General features: G+C 34.9%; 1 protein-coding gene and 1 long non-coding RNA gene across 2 annotated transcripts; one reads left to right on the plus strand and one right to left on the minus strand.

Moving 5' to 3' along the window:
• Window positions 1-2690: 2690 nt before the first annotated feature.
• On the minus strand, window positions 2691-21600 carry TLR3 (toll like receptor 3). Its single transcript, XM_074228810.1, is given in 6 exon segments — window positions 2691-4281; window positions 7560-9066; window positions 9069-9411; window positions 13133-13324; window positions 17075-17527; window positions 21454-21600. Coding segments are annotated over 5 exon segments (2715 nt in total). The 5' UTR covers window positions 17519-17527; window positions 21454-21600; the 3' UTR covers window positions 2691-4052.
• Window positions 13009-17553, plus strand: LOC141517615 (uncharacterized). The gene is made up of 3 exons (XR_012476912.1): window positions 13009-13186; window positions 15849-15889; window positions 17446-17553. It is a non-coding gene; the product is annotated as an uncharacterized LOC141517615 (long non-coding RNA).
• Window positions 21601-25802: the final 4202 nt, after the last annotated feature.

A 25802-nucleotide genomic window follows, 5' to 3' on the forward strand; every position in this document is an offset into this window, starting at 1 on the left:
AAAGCTATCTCTCTTTCATATTCTTTCTGGCTCTGGCTCCCTCTCTCTCTCTCTCTCTCTCTCTCTCTTTCTCTCTCTCTCTCTCTCTCTCTCTCACACACACACACACACACACACACACACACACACACACACACACTTTTGCTGGCAGGCAGGAATACTTGAGTTTAAATCTACCTTCAGATACTTACTAGCTCTGTGACCCTGCACAAGTCACTGAACATGTAATGCCTAGACCTCCACCATTTAGTTTCTTCCACTCCCTTACTGTTTTCATGCCAAAATACACAGTTGACAGCAACTGCAAACCCTCTGTGACTCTATGGTACCCCATGACCAGGTTGACTTCCATTATATATTAGGGTTTTTTTGAAAGGCAATGGGGTTAAGTGGTTTGCCCAAGGCCACACAGCTAGGTAATTATTAAGTGTCTGAGGCTGGATTTGAACTCAGGTACTCCTGACTCCAGAGCTGGTGCTCTATACACCGCACCAACTTGCCGCCCCTTACTTCCATTATATTTTTACCAATGAAAAATGCATTCTATTTGCTAATATCCCTCAAAACCTTCCCCAACATAGAATTAAAATTAATAGTTCCTCGTCTCAGCTGCCCCACACAGCAACATTAAAGGAGAGCAAATGTTCTATTTATTTTTAGGGGAAAGAATGATATCTACAAACTATAGGCTTTAAATCTTTTTTTTTGCAAGGCAAATGGAGTTAAATGGCTTGCCCAAGGCCACACAGCTAGGCAATTAATAAGTGCTTGAGACCAGATTTGAACCCAGGTACTCCTGACTGCAGGGCCGGTGCTTTATCCACTGCATCACCTAGCTGCCCCCTAGGCTTTAAATCTTAGCAAAAATCCAGGAAATGCTGTTAAGAGAGTGGTTAGTGAACCTGTAGAAAAACAGAAGTAGTACTTCATTTCCTTTTTTTTTTTGACAGTTCCTAGACTTTTATTTAAAGAAATTTTGTAACTCTAATTTACCTGAATTTTTAGCAAAGCATCTGATTCTTTTTTATCGTATTGTTGTGGACTAGCTAGAAAAAAGATGAAAATTAAATATTAGCATGGTTAAGGTGGATTCGGAAGCAGTGGAATGGCTAGATCCAAAGTTACTGTTCAGTTATTTCAGTTATATTCAACTCTTCTTGATCCCATTTGGGGTTTTCTTGATAAAGAAACTGAAATGATTCGCCATTTCTTTCTCCAGGTCATTTTACAGATGAGGAAGCTGAGGTAAAGAAGGTTAAGTAACTTGTCCAGAGTCACACAACCAGTAAGTGTCTGAGGTCAGATCTTAATTTAGGTCTTCCTGACTCCAGATCCAGTGCTCTATCTACTGTGCCACCTAGTTGCTGATCAGGTACTGGAAAGTCTAAATGACTTTGAAAGCACTTTCTAACCTTGAAGGTCTATTTACCATGCCCAAGCATCTGGGCACATGAATAGCTAGATGGTGCCTCACTATCCCTGACAATCCTGAACATTCTAATTCTTGACTTCTAATCATATGGCTTAAAAACTATATTCATGTGTGTTTGTGTGTGTGTATCTCCCTGTACCAAACTTGTGATTTCATTGGATTAGGGAAGGAGCTTTTTCTATCAATATAGATATGTGCGTATTCTGCTGTTCTTCAGGCTTGAGAATTGATTTCAACTAATAGCATTGCTACATATGTGAGAGAAGATCACATGACATTGCATAAGTATGACTCTACAGATCCATAAGATTACATTTCATTGTTTCAGGAGAGAGTTTATTATTTGGATTGAAAAGAAGACCAGAAATGTGAGGTGAAAGCTTCTCAATAAGGATGATGCATTTGCTACATGTTTGGAAATAGTAAATCTCAGTTCACTTGTAAATAAAATTGTTTTATTTAGTTAGCACTTTTGTAATCAATTAAATATTCTTCAAACCATGATTTTGTGAATAAAACTTACTGGTGAAATATTTTCCTAGATAAGAAAATATATTTAAGTTTAATTTAGTTCAGGCTGTTCAACCACAGAATGACTGAAAAAAATTTTGGTATATGATTGCAATGTGATATTTTGTCCTAGAAGAAGTAAGGAAATAGATCATTTCAAAGAGATAAGGGAAAATTTGTATGTACTGATACAGAATAAAGTGAACAGAACCAGAGGAACAATTTATATTAAAATATGAATATTATAACAATGAATGATTGTGAATGACTTAAGATCTCTTCTCAATTCAGTGATCAACTATTCTGGAGGTTTGATAAAGAAAAACTTTTCACCTACTGAAAATGAGATGATAAGCTAAATATGTAGAATAAGAAATGATTTTTGTATGTAAACAATGTGGTATTTTTTTTGCTTTGGCTACATTTTTATAAAAATTCCTGTGATCCTCTCTCCCTTTCTCCTTTCTACCCTTCCTTCCTTCCTTCCTTCCTTCCTTCCTTCCTTCCTTCCTTCCTTCCTTTTCTTTCTTTCTTTCTTTCTTTCTTTCTTCCCCCTTTTCTCCTTTTTTCCCCCTCCCTTTCCCACCATCCTTCCTCTCTTTCGTGGATTGGAAAGGGGGGAGGAAGGAAAAAATGAACATTGATAAGTGAAAAAAATAAAATAATAAAAATTTATTGTAAGATTGCTTACTGTTCTCTTTGTCTGAATTGTCTGCCCTTACCTTCTTTGATGGAGTTTTAGGTTCAAGCAGTTGATAAAAGAATTCACCAGAGATCATAGACTCAAAGATCTAAGAGACTTATAAATTTTATTACACTTTTCAAGTAGAATGATCCTTTAAGGCAAGAGTAGGGAACTTTTTTCTACCAAGGGTCATTTGGATATTTATAACATCATTTGAGGGTCATGTAAACTTATCAAATATAGCCTGCCATATTTGGTCAAGCAATTAATTCACTCCTAAAAAAACTCCTAGATTTATTGAATTTTGAGTCCCACCTGCAGTTTCCATGGCAGCACCAGACCAAACAATTTTCAGGCCTTATATTCCCACTGGCAGGATATTCCCATCCCTGCTTTGAGGGAACATACAAAGGAGGGGAATTATGCTATGACATATAAGGAAACAGGGCATAGAGGGACAGCATCTTATGTGATCCTAGCTCCATGTAACTGGATCTATGTTGATCTAAACCCAGTCACTATTTTATGGCTATTTCCTTTCCCTTTCCCTTTTTCCCCTTTCCTAACTTGACTGTAAGACACTGGCACAGGACCACCCAGCATGATGCGCCCTCATCAGTGAGAATGCTGCACCCTATGAGGAAGGCAGAATTGGAGCAGCTCAAAGGAAATGTGACATCCATAAGTTTAGAGTACCCATCCCAGGTGTTCACATGAATTATTTTGTGTCTTACCTGTAGTCTGATCAGCCACAGTAGAACACACTGTAATTTGTCTTAAACATAGTTATGTCATTTTGGTCTTCTTCAATAACAAAGGACAAAAACCAACCAGAGAACCAAAGGGGTGGAATGAAGTATACATTGCTGCTGTTGCTGCTGATAATAATAATAATAGTTCACAATTATTTAGGGCTTAAAGATTTGCAAATGCTTTTCAGTTCATTATTATCTCATTTAATTAATATTTATTTTTAGTTATCTCATTTGATCCTCACAATTATCACCTCCATTTTACAGATGAAGATACTGGGAAAGGCAGAAGTTAACTTGCCCAGCATTATACAATTAGTAAGAACTAAAGTGGGATTTGAACTTAAATATTATTGATTCCAGATCCAGCTCTCTCTATCCACTGCACTAAGTTAAACACTTAAACCAGTCCATTTTCTGTTTTTGATTAAGTATACTTTGTTATAAGGGAAGGGAGTTCAATGGAAAAATCAATTCAATTCAGTGAAAAAAATAGTACTAGAAAAGCATTAATACAATATTTTATAAAATGCAAATAACATATAAGAGTTAAAAAAAGTAAACAAATTGTGGAAGACAGTGTCTGACTTACAGTACAATTCAAATTTATTCCAGAATCTAGGATGATAGGAAATACTCTAACTTAAATATTTCATCTTTAGAGTAAAGAAATTCAGTGTGCTTTATTTCTCATTCCAAGAGCAATTTGTAATTTCTGGTAGAATGCATGGACACGTTCTTTCTGAGCCGGCCAATGCAAGATGCAATGAGACTTAAACATTCCTCTTCTTAAACAGAGGGCATGATTCAGTTTATAATCTGGAATGTCTTCAAGAAAAATTAGTATGATGGAATCCAGATTTTGTTCAATTGCTTGCTGAACTGCATGGTGTACCTTGAACCTGAAATTAAAAAGGAATAGTTAGCTCAAGTTTTCCTTCAAAGCTTCAGAGGCGTCATTTTTAATTAACATGAGTTCTTCCTCAATTAACACAGCTCATAAGCTATCAATAGTATTATTATATATTATAACCACAATAAACATTACTACTACTACTACTATGACTACTAGCTCTTTACCATGCACTGTCTAATCTTACTGAGTTTTGTTGTTGAGGTTGTTCAATCATTTCATTCATTTTCTTGCAGTGATGCTCCATGTAGTTTTCCAGCTCATTTTACAGAAGAGGAACTGAAACAAGTAGGGCTAAGTGACTTGCTTAGGATCACATATCTAGTAAGTGTCTGAAACCAAATTTGAACTCAGCAAGATGAATCTTCCTAATTTCTGGCCCAGCATTCTATCCATTGTACTATCTAGTGAAATGTAATAAACTGAGCTTACTCAGCCATATAGTTAGAGTGAGTCAGAAGCAGGATTAGAATACAGGTCTTCTTGAATCTATTGCATGCCCTCTATTCACTATACCTCTAGTTTTCTAATATGCAATACAAATCTCTCAAATCATTGCTGTTCAATATATTTCATCATGGGATCTCAGATGTACACTATAAGAGAATTTAGAGTACATTTAGTTCAGCTCCTTCACTGAGGAAACTGATGGTCAGAGAGGATTACTAGTTTGCTTAAGGTAATACAGGTAGTAGGTGGTGGAGCAGGAATTTAAACCCTGGTCTAAGTCCCTAACAGTCTCTCAATCTGTCCCTGCCTTCCCTGCAAACCATTCCTATTTTAGACACACTTTCCTACCTGAATTGTCTTGACTGTATTTGTTAGCTAAATCAACTACAGATTATGATCTGTCTTTGCATCTCATATCCCTTTGTCATTCATGCCTGCCAATACTCAACCAGGGACTACCCCCTCTGTTCTTCTGTATTCATACTACCCAAACTTGTGAAAACTACTAGAATGAGCCACACACTAATGCAGTTTCACTACAGAGTGATGGTATCTATTTTCTATGGAGCCCCCACTGTTTTATATCATTTCTCTTATTCCTCTTGGATTGACTTTATCATCATTCCCCAAGCAACTATTCCAAAACCTCTTTTACCTCTTCAAGACCAAAATGCTAACCCAACTTGCTAACCAGCTAACCTTATTGAGAAAGGCATGGTCATTCATCCATTGGGTGTGTTCTCATTTTCCCAGAATCCCTCTTATTTTTTAACAATCTTTTTTTTTTGGATCCACAATGTGTGAAAAAATGGTGTCACTCCCAGTGAGCAAGGTTAATTCTTCTCCAGCTATATCTTTAATCCCATTATTTTCTGTCTCCTCTGTTAACTTTTTTCATCTCCAATCACTCTCTATTTATACAATTTTTTTCTTGCATCCTATAGAAGGGATCACTTCCTTATTTTGGCATCTCTTCAAACTTTGATCTATATCTCCCCTTTTTTATTGCCAAACTAAGTCACCCACAAAAGTTACCTTTACATGTTCACTCCACTCTCACTTTTAACCCTTTTGCCTTCCAATCCCACCAAGTGAGCTCTTAAAATATCATCAATGATCTCTTTATCTTTAAAATCTAATGGTTTTCTCTTAGATTTCAACCAATGGCACTTTTGCAGGTTTTGATACTGCTTATCATTCTGTAACCTTGAATATTCTTTCTTCCCTTGATTTCTTTCTTCTTTTTTCTTTTTTGGTTTTTGCAAGGGAGTGGGATTAAATGACTTGTCCAAGGTCACACAGCTAGGTAATTATTAAGTGTCAGAGGCTGGATTTGAACTCAGGTCCTCCTGACTCTAGGGCTGGTGCTCTATCTGCTACACTACCTAGCTGCCTTGCTCCCTTGATTTCTTATTCTCTTCATTCCTCATATACCCATTTTACCATTCTTCACTTTCTTGGCTGTGTCATCTTCCATCTCCAGCATCAAAAGAATATGCAACTCCCAAAGCTCCTTATTGAAAATCCTTATCTTAGAGATCTCATATTATCTCTTGGGTTTGTGTATTATATCCACACAAATGACTTCTAAGATATATATATATATGTATATATATACATATATATATATACATATATATACATATAGGTATATACATATATGGATGCATACATATATATATATATATAAATTGTTCTAGTTATATACAATATAAATATAAATTTGTCTCCTGAATTGTGATCTGACATTTTTGCCAAACATATGCAATATATATCAAACCATTTTCCCTTCAGTATCTTCTTAAAAAAGAAAGTTTTGAATTGCGAGAAATGTATATATGTATGTATGTATGTATGTATGTATGTATGTTTGCAAGTAGTGCAGTGGATAAAGGGTTTGACCTGGAATTAGAAAGACCTGAGTTCAATTCTAGCCTCAGATACTTACTACCTGTACAACTCTGAACAAATTACTTAAATTCTGTCAGCCTCAGTTTCTACATCTGTAAAATGAGACAAAATAATAATAACCCATCTCACAAAGTGATTATGAGGATCAAATGAGATAATTGTAAAGTGCTTGGCACAGTGTCTGGCACATAGCAAAATGTTATATAATTGATAATTATGATTGCTATATATAGCCTATGTATATGTATTTGTATGAATATATTATGCATAGATACATGTGAGTATATATGTAAATATTTACATAATATATTATAAATAAGAAATATATCATGTATATCTACATAAATGTGTGTATAACCATATAAATATATATAGGGGGAAAAGGAAAAAACTTTTATTAAGCACAATATGACAAGTATTTTAAAAATAGTATATCATTGAATCCTCACATAATGCTGAAAAGTAGGTTATATTATCATTTCCACTTTAGAGGTGAGGAAACTGAGGCAGACAGCGATTAAATGATTTGCCTGTTAAATGTATTGAATCCAAGTTTGAACTCAATTCTGCCTGACTTCAGACCTAGTCATCTTTGCAAAATAGCACAACCTGTTTCTATGGGGCAATGGCGTGCTAAATTGAGAGTCCAAAGATGAGGTGTCTTGAGTGCAAAACCACCCTCAGTCATTTACTGGCTATGTGACCCTGAGCAAGTCACATAACCCTCTTTGTCTGAGCCCCTTAACTTGAAAAATAAGCTGGAGAAGGAAATGGAAAACTATTCTAATATCTTTGACAAGAAAACCCAAATGAAGTCACAAAGAGACCTAAATGACTAAACAATATTGCCTCTTTGAAGATAGATCCCTAAAAATCGTGCATATTTTCCCATAAATATCAATTTACCTTTTACACAATGGGTCTTTTAAGAGATTTCGTGTTATAACAAAAATAATTTTCCTGCTCCTTTTTATGCTGCGAACAATTGCTTCAAGTTCAGGTATGCCAGCTTCAAAATCCCTTTCCTCTAGACAGAACCTGAGGGTATGATCTTTTTCTTCCATGGGAGAGAAATGCTTCCATATCCATTCTGCATCTTCTCGGGCATGGACCACATAAGCCGCATAGTCAGGTTTCTCTGCCTGGCGATCTATCTCTTTGAATCCAAGGACTCGATGTATGGTCACATTCCAGTAAAACGTTATTCTCCAGCCTTGAAAGCGGACAAGCAGGACAACAAAGATCAAAGTGAATAGGAAACTGGTGTTTATCACAAAGAGTATCTTAAAAGGGGCACTGTCTTTGCAAGCAGAAATATCGAAGATCATCACTGAGGTAGCATGATATTGTGGTGGGGTATTACAGAGGTAATGACTGGGCAGATCCTCAATATTTGTGCGAGTCCCATTAAGCCAATTAGCAAACCAAGCTATACTTTCACAGGTGCAGTCAAATGGATTGAAACTCATATCTAAAACATTCAGATTCTGGAAAGCTGGTCCAAAAACATTCTCCTCAACAGAAGTTATAAGGTTCTTCTGCATATTTAATGACTTCAGGGATTTCTGATCATCAAACAGAGAAGCTGGAAGTAAATTCAGATTGTTTAATCCTAAATTGATTGTCTTTAGTTGAGACAACCCTTTAAAGACATCTACTGGAATTTCATCAAAGCCATTGGACTCCAAATTAAGTACATGGAGGTGAGAAAGATCTTTTAGGAAAAGAACAGGCCCACCAGGATTGGCACGCTTCCAAAGTCGAGCCAAGTTATTGTGCTGCAGATCCAGAATTTCCAGCTGATCAAGTCCTTTTAGCATTTCATTGTTCATATTTGCAATGTTGTTGTTGCTGAGATCTAGAATGGTCAGATTTCGAAGAGGATGGAAAGGAGATGGAGATATGTCCAACTGCTTGCAAGCTACTCTGCGCAGCATCAGTCTTTTGAGGCTTGGGACTGAAGCAAATGAGTCACTGGTCAAAGTCAGATATTTGTTGTAGGAGAGGTATATCTCCATGATGTTTTTCAGACCTATCCACTCTTGGCCTGTAAGTTCTTGACTAATTTCATTCAGGCCCAGGTCAAGGACCTCTAGATGGTTCAACCAAGAGAAAGCTCCACTCTCTATTTGAGAGATTTTATTTCTAGTCAGGTTAAGAGTAAGTAAGGGAGAATGAGCAAGAGATGAGAAGGTAGCATTGGTTAGAGTCTGTAAATTTGCAAAGGAGTTGGACATCATTAGAGTCCTCAGACTTGTTAATCCTGTGAACATATTGAGGGTAATGCCTGGAAGGCTGTTATCCTCTAGGCTAAGATATTCTAAACCTTTTAGCCACTGGAAGGAAAAATCATCTATTTTAGGAAAGGAAAATACAGTATTTCTTGGTTTAGTGAAGGCTTTTTTTAAGTTTAGTATTTTACCTTGGAGAGTCCATAAAAGGAGTGAGAAGATAGGTGGCCTATGTTATTATACTCCAACTCAAGCCATTCCATGTGTGGAAACCAAGAAAAGGAGTCATTAGCTATCAATGACAAGCCATTATGGGAAAGGTCAAGCATGGTGAGATTTGTCTGGTTCAAGCTTCTGAAAGTCGTGCTGGAAATCTTGTTAAGTTGGATGTTGCTCAGAGAAAGGTTCTGAATACTTGTGCCTGATAATTCTGAACAAAGTGTCTCTATGAGTTTAGGTTCAAACTGAACATTGTTTAATGAAAGTCCATATAATTTTCCAATTGATTGAAAGCATCCTTTAGAAAGCTAGAAAAATAAAAATAAATAAAAAAGTTAGTGGTTGTCTTATATAACAGCATACCCAAATAGCCTTTCAGAGAAAGGAAATTAAGTGATGCAAAGGATGGATTTCTGGACTTGGAGGCAGGAAGTTCAAATCCTCTATCAGACATTTACTAGTTGTATGACCCTGGTTGTCACATAATCTCTGTTTGTCTCAATTTCCTCAATTATAAAGATGGGGATAAAATAATGCCTACAACCCAGATAAAGATCGAATGAGATAAAAATGATAAAGCACTTATCACTGTGCCTTGTCACCCAGTAGGTGTTTTAGAAATGCTGGCGACTTGGTCATAGCTTGGTCATAGCTTCACTATACTGGAAAAGTGATCTCCCTACATTCACAAGAAATTACCCTGTGTAGAACTGAGAAGAAAGCTGAAAAGTGGATAGAATGTCATCCTTGGACTCAGGACAGATTGGGATTCAAACATCATCTCTGGCATCCATTAGTAGATCCCTCCTTAATGGTTGAAATTGATGTGTAATATTAGTGTTTCTTAATTGGAAGGCAGCATAGTACAGTAAATGGAGAATCAGTTTCTGAAACAGAAAGTGCTTGGTCCAAGGTCCTTCTCTGGTATATACAGTTTGTGAGTTTGGGTAAATGAGTCCTCAGATAGTTACTTAAAGTGTGACTGAGCAAATCACAACTTAATCTTTCTGGGCTTCAGTCTCCTCATCTATAAAATTTGTGTGTGTTTGTGAGTTTGTGTATGTGTCTGTGTGTGTGTATGTGATGTGTGTGTGTGTGTGTGTGTGTGTGTGTGTGTGATTTAATGGTCTCTAAGGTCCCTCCCAGTTCTAAAATCCATGACCCTATGAATTGAAAAGCAGGTATTAATCTGAACTGGAGGAAGGAATTCCTTCCCTGAGATTCCCCCCCCCCCCATTGATAAAATCACAGTCCTGGGCCTAACAGCATCCTTTCTTTTGAAAGAAAGAAAGAAAGAAAGAAAGAAAGAAAGAAAGAAAGAAAGAAAGAAAGAAAGAAAGAGAAGGAAAGAAAAGAGAAAAGAAGGAAGGAAGGAAGGAAGGAAGGAAGGAAGGAAGGAAGGAAGGAAGAAAGAAAGAAAGAAAGAAAGAAAGAAAGAAAAGAGAAAAGAAGGAATCAGCTTATTTATCTTAAAAGATAGCTTTGAGAAAGAGCACTTTATGAAACTTAACGTGCTAAAAGAGACAAGTCATAATAATTATCACAACTCCAATAATCTGAGCACAATCTTGCTGGTAATCTGAAACAAATAAAAGATGTTGGTTCTTATATATTACATCTAAATACAGCATCATTCATGTAGTTGAGGAAGTTTTTTCCTAGTAATTTAACCCTGAGTAGGTTCCTTATAACTTCTCTAGGCCTAATTTCCTTCAAACTTCAACCAAAATGCAATTTTATATACTAAGACCTTCTTTCCTATTCCTTGTAGCAGCTAAGCGTATCCCTTCCAAAATTACCTAGTATCTGCTTTGCTAATGGTTTTCCTATACATAAGTATGTCTGTGATCTCCCCAGATGAATTGTAAGTTTCTTGAGGATAGGGCCTGCTTTTATTTTGGCTTCTGTTTAACCCTGTGCTGGACCTAGAGAAGGCCCATAATAAATACTTCTTGACTGATTGATTGTTTGGTAGTCCAGGGCAATGAGAGTCTATATGTGATTGTGTGTGTGTGTGTGTGTGTGTGTGTGTGGTTTGTGATATAGATTTCAAACGTGTGTTACTTCAGTTTTCTATATCAACAGGAAACAAATAATAAAGGAAGGAAGGAGTAGGTTTTGATTTCCTCAGAGGAACTAGACTATAATTAATTTGATCCTACCATTGTACCTGGTTCTACTTCAACTCAAGTACTAAAGCTTCCATGGTGTATATTTAACATTTTACTAACAACAGATAGAATTATATTGGAGCTGTCCATTTAATATATTCCACAGTTCTCTTATAAAAAATTTTACCTTTTTACCAGGTATTTTGATATCTAAGTCCTCTTGGTTGGAGTTTCAAGTATACTCATCTCATACCAAAATTTCTTTAAGAGCAAATAGTGTCATAGCATATTCCAAACTCCACTGTCTTTGTTTTCAAAGAGCTGTACTTTCTTTCTCTAATTTTAACTTTTAAAGGATTTTACTTCCCTGATGTTGATCAAAACCTTTTAATTCCCAAAGAGCTACTAGCTAGCATTCATATATTGCTTTAAAGATTACAAAGCACTTTACAAATATTCTCTCATTTGGTCCTTTCAGACTTGGGGAGCAAAGCAAATACTATTCACACACCCAAACATCAGTTAGCAGGTTAATTTTTTTTTCAGAAGTCAACAAGGAGAGAAATGCAATATAAATACAGTAGATAAAAACCAGAGAGAAACTTCTGAATGTGGTTAATTTAGGGTATACTAAATGGGAATAAAAACCTTTTTAAATTAAAAAAAATAAATTAAATTTTAAAAAAGTTTAGAAAGGCAATGTGATATTCTAAGAAGAATGATGGATTTAGAGATAGAACTTGTCTCACTTTGTGAAATCTACACCTATTTCCTCATTTATACAATAAGTTACTTTTTGTAGATCAGAGGTTCTTAACCTGGGATCCCTGAGCTTGTTTTTTTTTCCTTTTGTTTTTAAATTTGATATATGAATTTCAATATCATTGACTTTCTTTTTAATTCTATATACTTTACTTTTTGTATTTAAAAACCTATTTGAAAAGGAGTTCCCTAGTCAATCAATTTATTAATAAACAAGCAATATTAGGCTTCTTTAAGCTTTATTTATTTATTAGGCTTTCTTTGGTCTATTCTAAAAGATTTGTGATAGAAAATATCATCCATATCTAGGGAAGGAACCGTGGAGTTGAAATGCAGACCAAAGCTTACTATCTTCAATTTTTAAAAGTTGTCTAACAAATTAAATATTTTTCTTTCTAAAGTTTTTTTTCCAATTTGATTTGATTCTTCTTTACATGTATAGCCTATATATTAGACTGCTTTCTTTCAGGGTGAGGAGGAAGAGAAAGAATGGAGAGAGAAAAATATAAAACTCAAAACCTTACAAAAATGATCATTGAAAACTAATATTGATTGCAATAACATTGGAAAAATTAATTAACAAAATATAAAAAAAGAAATCCTAGTCTCAAGAGTTTTCTCTAAGATCCTTTGCTAATCCCAAATCCTATTTCACTTGGAAATTTTAAATATATATGTAAACTAATGAACAAAGTGGGACAATATTCATTCATAAAGAGCAAGGAACAGAACAAAAATAAGTTACTTTGGAGGAGAAAAGGCAGAAGAGAATGTTGATAGTGATCTTTTATCAGGATTATAGATCTAAGATAGGAAAAAGATTTTTAAGATCATCTAATTTAACTCCCTGGCTTCTAAAAGACCAAGATGTCATCATTTTCATTTTAAAATTAAAGTAACTTTGGACCAGAGGGAGTGAAAACTAAGACCACAGTAAATAGGGAAACAAAATAAGTTATCTGCCTCTCTTTCTAGGTGGTGGTTACTCAATTATGATGAGCATTCTCCTGAACACAACACAATAGGAAACAAAGCATTTTGCATAGTCATAATAGAGGCTGTCTCCCCCTTTATTAAGCAATAAGCATCCTTAGATTTTCATCAGTTGGCCTTCTTTACACAGAACTCAACCTAAATCAACAATGCCAATTCTTACCTCTTTCAGTTGATTTGAAGACAAATAAAGTTTCTTCAACGATGAATTGCCAAGGTAACAAAAATCTTCTGTTTGTAATGTGTGTATTTTGTTATTAGTTAACAGAAATTCCTGGAGATTTTCTAGTTGCACCTGAAGTCCTAATTTTGCAGATGATAAACCACTGTGAGATAGGTCTAATATGCGTAAATCCTAAAGGGAGAAAATTGAAAACAAAAAAAAATGCCAATGTGTCCAATTAAAAACAACCTTAAAGTACACTTCATAATTATCCTTCAAGTCAAAGCCTGACCCATCACTAATTACTCAATACTTCATGGTTCTATTATCATTATCAATGTGGGTGGGTACTCCCTCCATCATTACATTTACATAGCAGATGGCCTTCATGGGATCATAGATTTAGAAATGGAAAAGGCCTTAAAGGCTAAGTCCATTCCCTTCATTTTACAGAGGAGGAAACTAAGGCAGAGAGGTTAAATGACTGGTTTGAGTTTACCCAGCAAAGAAGTATATGAGATGGGATTGAATCCATATCTTCCTGACTCCAACTCCAGCTTTTTAATACACTATTCCACATTGCCTCTCTGAAGGTTAACATGTCTAGAAATTTCATTTTAATTTTGCCAACTGCAGGGTTTTAAGCATTTCTATATTTAGCTGAGCTTACTGTTATTGAAAGACATGCATATCATGTCTATGCAGTTTAGTAGAACCTTCTAGAGTTTGCATGTTTTCCAGTAGAAGAAGCCATGATTGCAGTCATGATTATTACTAATAAGGAATTGAAAAGGAGTTTAGTGGAATATTCTATTAATTAATCAAAATGCCACACTATAGTTTAAAAATAACTTAATAAATGTAAGTTTATTGTAAGTTGAAGTAAACTTCTGGCTGACAAGTGTATACAATTCTTTGACCTGTTAAAGATGCCATTTTCTTAAAGGATTTAGTTTCATTTTGCATCTTTTCCCAGAAGAAAAAAAAATTAAACTTAGTAATTATTTTAAAACACTTTCATTGTGTATGAGTTATCCACTTAGAGTATGAAATACTTGAAAAATTATATATGGATAATGCTGAATAATGACTAAGACATTATTAAATCCAGATTGAACAAAAAGCAAATTAAAACCATGTAACATCATAATTGAAAGAGCAATGGTCTTAGAGTTAGAAGATCTGAATTTGTATCTTAATTCTAGGACTTTGGGCAAAATAGTTAATTGCCCCAAATCTATTTCCTGAGTTCTACCTGTACATTAGGAGATTGTAAAACTTCATTCTCAGGGCAGCTAGGTGGCATAGTGGATAAAGCACCCGCCCTGGAGTCAGGAGTACCTGGGTTCAAATCCGGTCTCAGACACTTAATAATTACCTAGCTGTGTGGCCTTGGGCAAGCCACTTAACCCTGTTTGCCTTGCAAAAAAAACCCCCCAAAACAACTTTATTCTCCAACTGATAGGTTGTTGTGAGGAAAATGCTTTGTAAACTCCCATGCAATGAGACAGCAAGGTAAGGTAGATAGAGGGCCAACACTGCTTAGTTATATGATCCTGCACAAATTATTTAATTTTTCAATGACCTACCTACTCTGCAGTCTTGGAGAATCATCTTCATAAACCATTGTTAATATACAAATATATTATGAACATTGTACAGTAGGTTAGATTCAATAAGAACTAAAATTTGCTTTAGGGTCAGCCCCCAAGTCAATTGACCAGTCTGCATGGAGAAGAGTACTTCCATGCTCACTACAACCAACACTCCAGGCTAAACAACTGCTTTGATGCAGTATATGCCAAACCACTTTAACTAATCACCTCTATACAAACTATGTAGAAATAACTAAAGATCCTGCTTTTAGCCTGTCCTCAGTAACTGACTTCTAGGGGAGTGACTCTTACGGAGAGGTCACCCAACAAATACCTCCTCAATAACCTTAGCAAATAAAGTTCTCATTATCAAAATTCATGGCATAGTAAAATTTTTCAAATAACGTGTTTTATCAATGGAAATGGCATTTTAAATCATGAGTTTGGTAGAGATACTGGAGTGGTTTACCATTTCCTTCTCCAACTCATTTTACAGAAAAGGAACTGAGGCAAACAGAGTCACATGACTTGCCCAGATCTGAGACTAGATTTGAATTCATGAAGATGAGTCTTCCTGTAATAGTGATCTTTACTATACTACCTAAATAAATACCTTCAAATTTGTTGTTTGTTGTTGAGTTGTTTCAGCTGTATCTAACTCTCCATAATCCCATTTGAGATTTTCTTTGCAAAGAATGGTTGGCCATTTCCTTCTCCAACTCAGAGATGAGGAAATAAGGCAAACACGGTTAAGTGACTTGCCTAGGGTTAGACAGCTAGAAAGTGTGAAAGGCTAGATTGGAACTCAGGTGATTCCAGGGTCAGAATTCTTTCCACTGCACCACTTAGCTGCCCTTCTATATCCACTAGTTCTTAGTGTAAGTGCTTAACAATTTTCTTTAATTCATTCAATCATTTCACTTCAATATTCTTTGATTCCTATTGAAAAGAAAACACTATAAGTATGAAAATATACTACTTCAGGTGAGAACCACAAAAAAGGAAATTTTGAGGTATCTGTTTTACCTCATCAATGTAAATTTTTCACTACCCATATTTGAAGGTAATAGTCAGAAATTGCTATGACTTCCTCAGTGGTCTCATCATCCATCACTTCACAGGGAGAATCAACAACACTGAAGTTCCTTCAGCACCTTATAAGGTAAGATTTGTTTAACATCTATCTTCCACTCCTAGTTTTATGACACTTTTTCTTGTCTCCAACTCTAACTTAAATATGATAATAGGAAAACTAGGGGTTTTTTTGTTTGTTTGTTTGAGGTTTGGACCCCTGAGTTCTTTTAGTCCTGCCTCATTCTTGTTCAGATTCAAAAACAAGACCAGAGAGATATAGCATGGGACAAACATAGGGCTTCTGACTCCAAAGTCAGGGCTCTTTCCACTATTACACACATCAACCAGTCTTCACATTTGATTATCCATTGTCAAAAAAAACAAAACAGTTCTAAAGACAATCCATTCTTAAAACTTTCTTCTTGAAACTGATAAATGGTATAACAGCAGTGTCACACTCTAATAGAAACAGATTTCTGCAGGCTACCTATTGACTTAGAAAACCATAAATCAGCGTTATCTGTGTTGTATTTTTATTTATTTTCTAAACATTTCTCAATTAATTTTGGAGTTTTTCATGGACTTAAAATCTAGAAGAACTGGACTTGAAGATGGGAACAATAATATCAATACAATAGTAATAGCATTTTCACAGAGCAGTTGGGTATCAGTGAATAGAGCACCAGACCTAGAGCCAGAAAAATTTGAGTTCAATTTCAGGCTCAGACACTCACTAGCTATATAACCCCAGGCAAGTGACTTAACCCCTGTTTCTTCAGTTCCTCATCTGTAAAATAGGGGAAAATCAGAGAAAGAAATGACAAACCATTCTAGTATCTTTGTCAAGAAAACAGTCACATAAGTCAGACACAGCTGAACAATAACAAACATTTATGTAGGAATTTAAGGTCAACAAAGTGTTACACATATATTATCTCATTGAATCTTGAGTTTGAAAGGAAGAACAGAGTTTGAATACTGCCCAAGACATTTACTGACTTGGGGCTTTGGGGAAATCATTTTATTTCTGTTATATGTGACCAAAGTTGTTTTGACTATAAAAAGGTAATAATGATAATGTAGAACTGTGGGAATAAAAATTGGTAATCTATATAACACATTCTGCAAACCCTCAAACACTGTACATATATATATATATATACACATACATATATATATGTGTGTGTGTGTGTGTGTGTAGATGTTAAGTATTATTATTGTTATTGTTATAACTATTCATGATATCTTTGAAAAAAGTCTAGATTTATATTACCATTAAATTTTTAAAAGGGTTGTTACTGATTTTCTGAAATGAATTGAACTTTAAATGAAGTTCTGTAAGACGTATGCAGTGGGCAAACATGTCATCAGAAAGCTGGGACAACTCGTTATGTTGAAGGTTCAAAACTTCCAACAGAGGCAGATTTTGACACAATTCTGGCTCCAACTTTGAGATGCTATTGAACCCCCCATCTAAGATAATGAGTTGGTTGTATCTTGTAAGATTCATAGCTGGCAGTCTTTTGAGTTGATTGTGGGTAAGATTCAAGGTTGTGATGCTGGTTGGGAGATTAGGAGGAATTTGAGTCAACTTCAGGTGACTGCAATCAGCCACTTCTTGTCTGACAACACATTTTTTTACAGATTGTGTGCACACCATCTGAAGGGGCAATATTCCAAGAAGAAAATAGTTCCAACAGGACAAAGATCTTTCCATGACTCTGCTCTGCAAAAGAATTCAAAGCAAATTTGTACATGATTCATATATGATTTTCTAAATAATTTTCAAAAATTACTTGTTATACATATGATCAAAATAACTTTGCCTATTTTGATCATGTCACAAGAGTTGCATAATGGATAAAAATGATTCCTTAGAATCAGGAGGGATCTGTGTTCAAGTCTCATCTCTAACAAATATTGACTAGATGATCATAGATAAGTCAATTAACATCTCAGAATGTCACTACTGACTCATTTAACCTGGTTGCTACAAAACAAGTATCAATTTGCATTAGTAAAGGAAATTTCTCACCCTATATTAATAAAATCAAAACTCTAATTACTGTCCCTATTTCCCCCCACAAATTACCAAATTGAGAAGCAATGTGGTATCACAAATATATATAACTGCACTGTTCATTATAGCCCTTTTCTCCACACCTCTTCCCCTTTAGCAAACTTCTTCCTATAACTGCACACTTCATCTTCTGAATCTGAACACTTTCATTAGTTGTGCATATCTGAGATTAGGGGAAAAATTGTAAACCTCAAAATAGTAAAATCTTTCTTGAATGAAAAAAAAGAACTAAAATTAAGAAGCAAACTCTAAGCTCATCATATTGAATTATAAAGGTTTTGCTGATCTCACTTTTCCAATTATCATTATTGAATAAACATCAATAAAATGGTAAGCATATATACTGTGTTAACTGATGGGTTCAAATTCAGTTCAACAAATATTTATCAAATATATATCATGGACAGAGATTGAAAGGAGTAATTGATTTATATCTAGCCTTAAAATCAGAATGTCTGATACATTACGACTGACTCTGGACAAGTCATTCAACTTCTTGAGTTACAGGTACCATCTGTGATATGAGAAGTTTTTCAAGAGTGACAGGAAAATGTTTGGCAAACCAGTATATAATTCCATTGAAACATTTCAAAAATAAGGAAATTAGTGAGAAAAATGTATGGGTTAGAGAGAGAACTGTATGAAAGAAGTAATTAGAAAAGAAAAGAATGTTATGTGTATCTTAAAACATATGAAGGATATTGATACAGAAAAAATTCCTATTGAAAAACCAAATGAATGAGGTTTGTATATAAAACTATTTTCAATTTAAACCAGAACAAATAATGCCAATGACCCAGTGAACGGATAGGGACCTAATTGATTTCTACAATACCTCAAAACTCTAAAAAATTATTTCAAATTGAAGAAGTCAGAAAATGTCTGTCCTACTACTGAAGAAGCATGCTCCATTCTTATTAGATGTGGTTTTAATTTCAACTTGTCTTCATGAATCATGACTCTCAATCCATCCTCTTCTCAGTCAGATCCAAAGCAAAGGAATAATTTGGAGATCAAATATGATATGTAGATGTATCTATTTTAAAAATCATACTAAGAAAAATACCAATGGTTGATAAGAAGCCAAAGGAATAATTCATTTATTTATGTTCTGATAAACATTTATGATACTAAACAATATTATGTGTGAAATAGTTTTCTTTATGAAAAGTGAATCACATCTTTTCTCTTTTGTGCATATATATGATACATGCATACATATATATATATGTATATATATACATATACATATATATATATATAGATAGATATAGATAGATAGATAGATATAGATAGATATATCTACCATATACAAACATAGACACTTTGGATTTTAGTTCCAATGAACCTGGAATCAGAAACACTCATCTCTCTGACTTCAAATCTGGCCTCAGATATTGAGTAGCTGTGCAACTCTGGACAAGTCACCTAATCCTGTTTGTCTCATTTTCCTCATCTGTAAAGTGTATTGGAGGAGAAAATGGCAAACCACTCCAGAATCTTTGCCAAAAAAAAAATCCCAAATGGGATAACAAGGAGTCAGATATGATTTTTAAATGACTGAACAACAACAAAAGAATTTATTTCCATTCATATTGAATGGTACAGGAAGGTTTACTAAAAATCCAAATATAGGCACAGTATTTTCCTTGGTAGTATTTTCTTACACCAATGAAATTAGGAGTCTAATACAAATGTATAAGATGTATAAGTTCAAGGGCTAGTCACTGCAAATTTAGAGATGAAAAATGACAATCTCCCTCCATAAGGGATGAGAAAAATACAAATGCCTTTAGGACAAATTAGATATTATGAAATACAAAGGAAAAGTCAAATAGAGTGAGAGATTTAAAGTAAGGAGAACCACTACCAAATGGCAAGGGTGAGGTGGATGAAAGATGCTTTGAAGGATTTGGCATCTGAACTAGATATTGAAGGCTGTCGCTTAGCAATGTTTGAGGATAAGATGTTATTGGGGAGTTTTCATTCAAGGCATGATGAAGGACACAGACAACAGTATAAAGATGAAAAAAGGTAGGATGAGAACAGAGAGGGGGAGTAACCAATGTTGCTTAAGTAAAATGTTGCTGTAGTATGAAGTATAAAGAGGAATACTAAAAAAGTAAAACTAGGGAAGAAGGAAAACTAAACATTTATGCAGCACAGTACAATGTGCCAAATTTCTAAGTGGAAACTTTGGAAAGGATAGATGAGGAGCAGGTTATGTTTTACTTCTTCCTGGGGAAATATTTTTGCATGCCATTTTCAAATCTTTCCCCAACAGGTCCATGGTGATGGTTTAGGTGTGAGAGCAAGAAAAATATTACGCACCCTTTAAACAAGCTACCCACTTTGCTTCCTATTTTAGTTTATCCAGAACAATCAACCTGGAAGTAAATAGTACTCAGCATTTAAGTTTTACACTACAGTCTTCATCATTAGTCACAATTTACTGTCTTAGAGAGTTGCTTGAGACTTTGAAGGATTATAATTTGGCATGAGTCACATAGCCAGTATCAGTCCAATGAACCCAAATCTTCTCTCTGAGGTCACTCTAGCTTAGATGTACACTGCAAATTATTTCCCTCAATGATTATTACCCTTGCCAAGCATTTGAACTATGCCCCTTGGTCAAGTTTTCCCTGAACTGTTTTTCAGGGCAGTTTTCTCACCTCTTCATTCATCTATATCTCCTAATATAGTAATAAAAATAGTATCTCTGCCACTAGAGGTTTAAACTGTGTCTAAAAATCCTGGAACTTGTATAATCTTGGGCATATCACAACCTCACTCAGTATCAGTTTCCTCACCTGTAAAATGAAAGGGATTGTACTATTTGACCTCTGAGATCCCTTCTATCTCTAAGTCTATGATTCTATGGTGCTGTTGTTTTTTCTCCAACTTACAAGAATAGGCAGTTTTCTCAGATAAATTTTCACAAGTCACTTGTTTTTAAAGTCTTCCCCCTTCTTCAGGGTCTTCACAAAGGGTATAGAAAGGAGGAACAGAAATCATTTCTTCTACACCTGCCTCCTCTCTGCTACTCCTTCCCCTCTTCCTGTCCAATATCCCTTAGATCTAACCTAATTTCTTCCTTTCCATGGCATCACTTTTTCCTTTTATTTGTCAGTGAAAGAGATTTTGAAAGAAAGTAACTCTCCAAATTTATATTGCTAAATGCACTTTGAGTTTCACTTCTATTTTTATCTCAGTCTCTGATAATAACCATTTTTTCTCTAAACATACAAACAACTATTATTGAATCATCATTTCCTTTCAACCATCATTAAATTGGAGAAGGATTTAGTGAATACTGCATTCCTGGGTTAACTGTTTTTATTCCCAGGCAGCCTCTCTTCCTGCAGAAATAAAAATAGAAAGTTTTACTGTCTTTTTCTCTTGCAGTAGTAGTTCAAAGTTCAGGACTTTGCTCTGTTTACTCAACTCTGGGAAATGAAACTACAGAAATTTTTAATAAAGGAAAAGAAAAGAAAAGAAAGAAAACCCAGACAATTTCCATTTTTACTTGGATTTATCTGTGGGAGAGGGGGAGTAGAAGCTCAGCAACTTACCGTTTCAAAAGAGTAGTCCAGAATTCTCAATTATCTGCCAAAAACTCCTCTCTTTGACTTCTTTACACACTTTCTCTACCCTTTGAAGGGAACGATCCTGCTGTGTAAATGAAAGTTCAGGGCAGGTCACAGTCCCATTGGGTTGGGGCAGGGCTAGGACCAGAAATGGGTACACAGATATAAGTCACTTCCTCTCTTTGGCATATATTCCTGAGTAAAACAGAAATCAACAAATCTGAACCATAGTAAAAAAACCAATTTATTGTGAATTTTTTATGAAACACCTTTTGGTGATTTAGAGAGGTAGACAGTATTAACTATTAGGAAAAAGTTAGTTCAGAAAGATAAGGAAGAAAAACATGAACACTCTATATGATGGGGTAGAAAAAGAAGTGTGTGGGGGAGTTAGGGAGTTTAGGTTTCAAAAACCCAAAAATGTTCAGCTTAGTTTTATAACAGAAAAAGGATTTTACAGCAGCACACTTATATTCACTGAGAAAACTGTTAAAAAGTATTATAGTAGCAAAAGGAAAGATCACTGAGTTTCTCTTAAGAATAATATGACCAATGCTATTTTTAAAGTTTTTACATTCTCATTTGTTCCCTTGTTCTATCCTTCAGTTCCAGAGACTTACCTAGGTGGACCAACCTGCCCTTGTCCTAGGTCTCCAGGACATGGGAAGGTAATTTTATTTTCCTCCACAGTTCAAAATCTACCTTCACCTCTGCTCTGTAGTTTTCCTCCTTCATACTCCATCACCTACCTCTACACTACCATCCCAACAATCCCATTGTCACCTCTCTCTTGGGAATCATCCTCCTTTTCAACCCACATTAGGGAATGAGTTGTTCTCTCTCCTGGTGCAAGCACACATATGGTCAGAATATCCATTTTGCCACTAACAGCGCTACTGCCTTACCAGCACTCTCAAACCATATTTGCTCCAGGTGAACAAATTCTTTTTTTTTTCTTTTTCTTTTTACAAGTTCTTAATTTAAAGTCTGTTCAACATAGTTTTGGGAGAACTGTAAGGACTATCTACTACTATCTACTACTATCTGTTTCCAGATCCCATCTAGCCATTGACCCTCTCTGTCTTCTTGCCACATGTCTTTGTATTTCTAGAGACCACGTCCTGGGGGGAATTGATCCATTCAGCTTTGGAATTCCTGAATCATCCTAACTAGTGTTGATGCCACTTCTATCTACCTGATCTCAGACTAGATTATGCTTCATAGTTCATCCAGTCTTAAACCCTGACCACACTCTCACCATGACCACTCTAGTAAGTTTCTTCTACCTCTACCCCTCTCTACTCTTGTTCTGCAAACCTGGCATCACCAACTACCTTATTGGCATTTCAAACTTCTTGTCCTATAGGTTTCTCAAATCCAATAGGTCCAAAGTATGTCTTTTCCCTAAGGTCACCCTTTTCATTTCTGTCAAGAACATTATCATTCTATGAAATATGAAAGACTGAGATCTTCTCAGAAATACAATGATCCAAGACAATTCTGAAGGATTTAAAGATGAAAATGCTATCCATATCTAAAGAAGGAATTGATGAATGCAGATCGAATCATATTTTTTTATTTTCCTTGAGCATTTTTTGTGTTTTCTTTCATAATTTGACTAACATAGAAATATGTTTTACCTGACTGCATAAATAATCTATATCAAATTGTTTGCCTTGTTAATGAAGGGGGGAGAGAGGGGAGGGAGGGAGAGAACTTGGAATTAATTTTTTAAATGAATGTTTAAAAATTGTTTTTACATATATAATTGGGAAAAAATGGAACATTAAAGAAAGAAAGTATCCCCTTATCCTAGTCCCACAGATTTGCAACTACAATATTTCACTCTCTTTTACTCCATATATCCAAACCAATTGATATTGTTTCTACTTCCATATTATCTTTCATGTCCATGCTCTTCTATTTATACAGACCCAATCATCTCAACCAGAATATTTTTAAAGTTTCCTAAAGTCTCTGTCTTGAGTCTCTCCCCTCTCTTACTTGTCCTCTAAAAGATTGTTAAGTGATTTTTATTAAGTATCCATAATGTTAATAATAATGTCATACCTTTTTTTCAAAATTTATTGAATATCTAATGCCTCCAGAATAAAATAAAAACTCATCTACTTGACATTTAAAGCCATTAACTTGTCCATAAATACTATTCTATGGTCAATTTAAACTGGTCTTGCTGTGGATTACACATGATATTTCACTATCAGTACTTGAAATATACTCCTTTCTAAACTGCACATCTTGGAATCTCTAGTTTCCTTTAAGGTACAACTCATCTAGCATTCCAATCCACCATCATTTGCGATGCCTCCCTACAAAAATGACTTCTTATTAATTTGGTATTTTAAATATATACTTTAAATGTTCACATTGTTTCTCACAATAGAATATATGCCTCCTTGAGGACAAGGATTATTTCATTTTTTTCTTTGTATTCCCAATACCTCATCCCACACCAGTACTTGACTTTAGGACATCACCAATGACTCACAATTTGTCATTCTCAATTCTTGTCATCATCCAATATTCATCCTCTTTCTTACCCCAAAAGATAATCAATTGCCATATTTCATATATTCTTCCTCCAAAATATGCCTCATGTTTTTTTTTTCTTTTTACTTATGCAGCCACCACCAAAATGAAGTCCTTTATCACCTCTTTTTGGGACTATTCCAAGGGTCTCCGAATTTGTCTCATGGTTGCTGGTAAGATACTCATCAACAAGCATTTATTAAGTTTTTAAAATATGTCAGACTATCTCATTAGCACTGGGAATACAGAGAAAGGGAACAATAGACCCTGCATTCAAAGAATTTTCAATTCTAAAAGAAAAGAGAGATAAGCAAACAACCCTGTACATACAGGATGTATTCAGGGTAACTTGTAAGTAATCTAAGAGGGAAGCATTAGCATTAAGGCTGCCCAAGAAAGACTTCTTGCAAAAGATGGAATATTAACTGGGACATGAAAGAAGCCAGGGAAACCACTGAAAAGGCATGGAATAAGGAGATGGAGGAAATAAGACTTAGCAAGAAGGCAATTATCAATATTCTTTTAATGAAATCATTCCATCATAGTCAACAGATACCCAAGCCCTCTATCTATATATACTTCTTATAATTGTCTTAAAGTTTTTATGAGATATTTATCATCCTTCCATGTAGGGATGTAAACATTTTAACCTCACTGATCCCCTTATGGTTTCTCTCTTATGTTTACCTTTTTATATTTTTCTAGTCTTATATTAGAAGGTCAAATTTTCTATTCAACTCTGGTATTTTCTTGAGAAATGCTTTGGGAGTCCTCTATTTCATTAAATATCTATTCTTCTCCCTGACATCAGTTTTTCTGCATAGGTTATTCTTGGGTTGTAATCCTAGCTTTTATTTGCCTTCCAGAATATTATAATCTTCTTTAAGGTGGAAGCAAGCTAAATCTTGTGTGATCCTGACTGTGGCTACAATATTTGAATTGTTTCTTTCTTACTGCTTGTTTTATTCTTGAACTGGAAGCTCTGAAATTTGGTTACAATATTTCTGGGAGTGTCATTTTGAGATTCCTTTCAAGAAGTGATTTCAATTTCTATTTTGCTCTCTGGATCTAAGATATCAGGAAAATTTTCTTTAATGATTATTGAAATAAGATGTCTAGGCTCTTTTTTCAAGTTCTCAAGTTGTCTAGTAATTCTTAAATTATATTTCCTCTCTCTGTTTTCTAGGTAAGTTGTTTTGTTAGGGAAATATTTCATATTTTCCTTCCATTTTCCCTTTCTTTTTATTTTGAGGGTTTTTTTTAGTTTCTTGAAGTGATTGGCTTCCACTTGCCCAAATCTAAGTTTTAAGGAATTATTTTCTCAGAGACTTTTTGTGCCTTTTCCTGCCTGACTAGTTCTATTTTCAAAGGAGTTCTTTTCTTTGGTGAATTTTTATGCTTCTTTTAGCATTTTTTAAATATTTATTTTTAGGGTTTTTTTTGGCAAGGCAATGGGGTTAAATGACTTGCCCAAGGTCACACAACTAGGTAATTATTAAGTGTCTGAGGCTGGATTTGAGCTCAGGTTCTCCTGACTCCAGGGCCTGTGTTGTATTTAGTGTGCTACCTAGTTGCCCATCTTTTACCTTTTTTTTTAAGTGAATTTTTTTCTGTATTTTTTCTGCCTCTTTTACCAAGCTGTTCCTTTTCTTTTCATAATTTTCCTGCATCACTCTCATTTCTTTTCCCAATTTTTCCATTACTACTTTAATGCTTCCAGGAATTCTTACTGGCCTTGGGTTCAATTGGCATTTTCTTTGAGCTTTTGCTTGTAGCTATTTTCA

The sequence above is a fragment of the Macrotis lagotis genome, chromosome 3 (genome assembly GCF_037893015.1).
Source record: "Macrotis lagotis isolate mMagLag1 chromosome 3, bilby.v1.9.chrom.fasta, whole genome shotgun sequence".
NCBI classification, from domain to species: domain Eukaryota; kingdom Metazoa; phylum Chordata; class Mammalia; order Peramelemorphia; family Peramelidae; genus Macrotis; species Macrotis lagotis.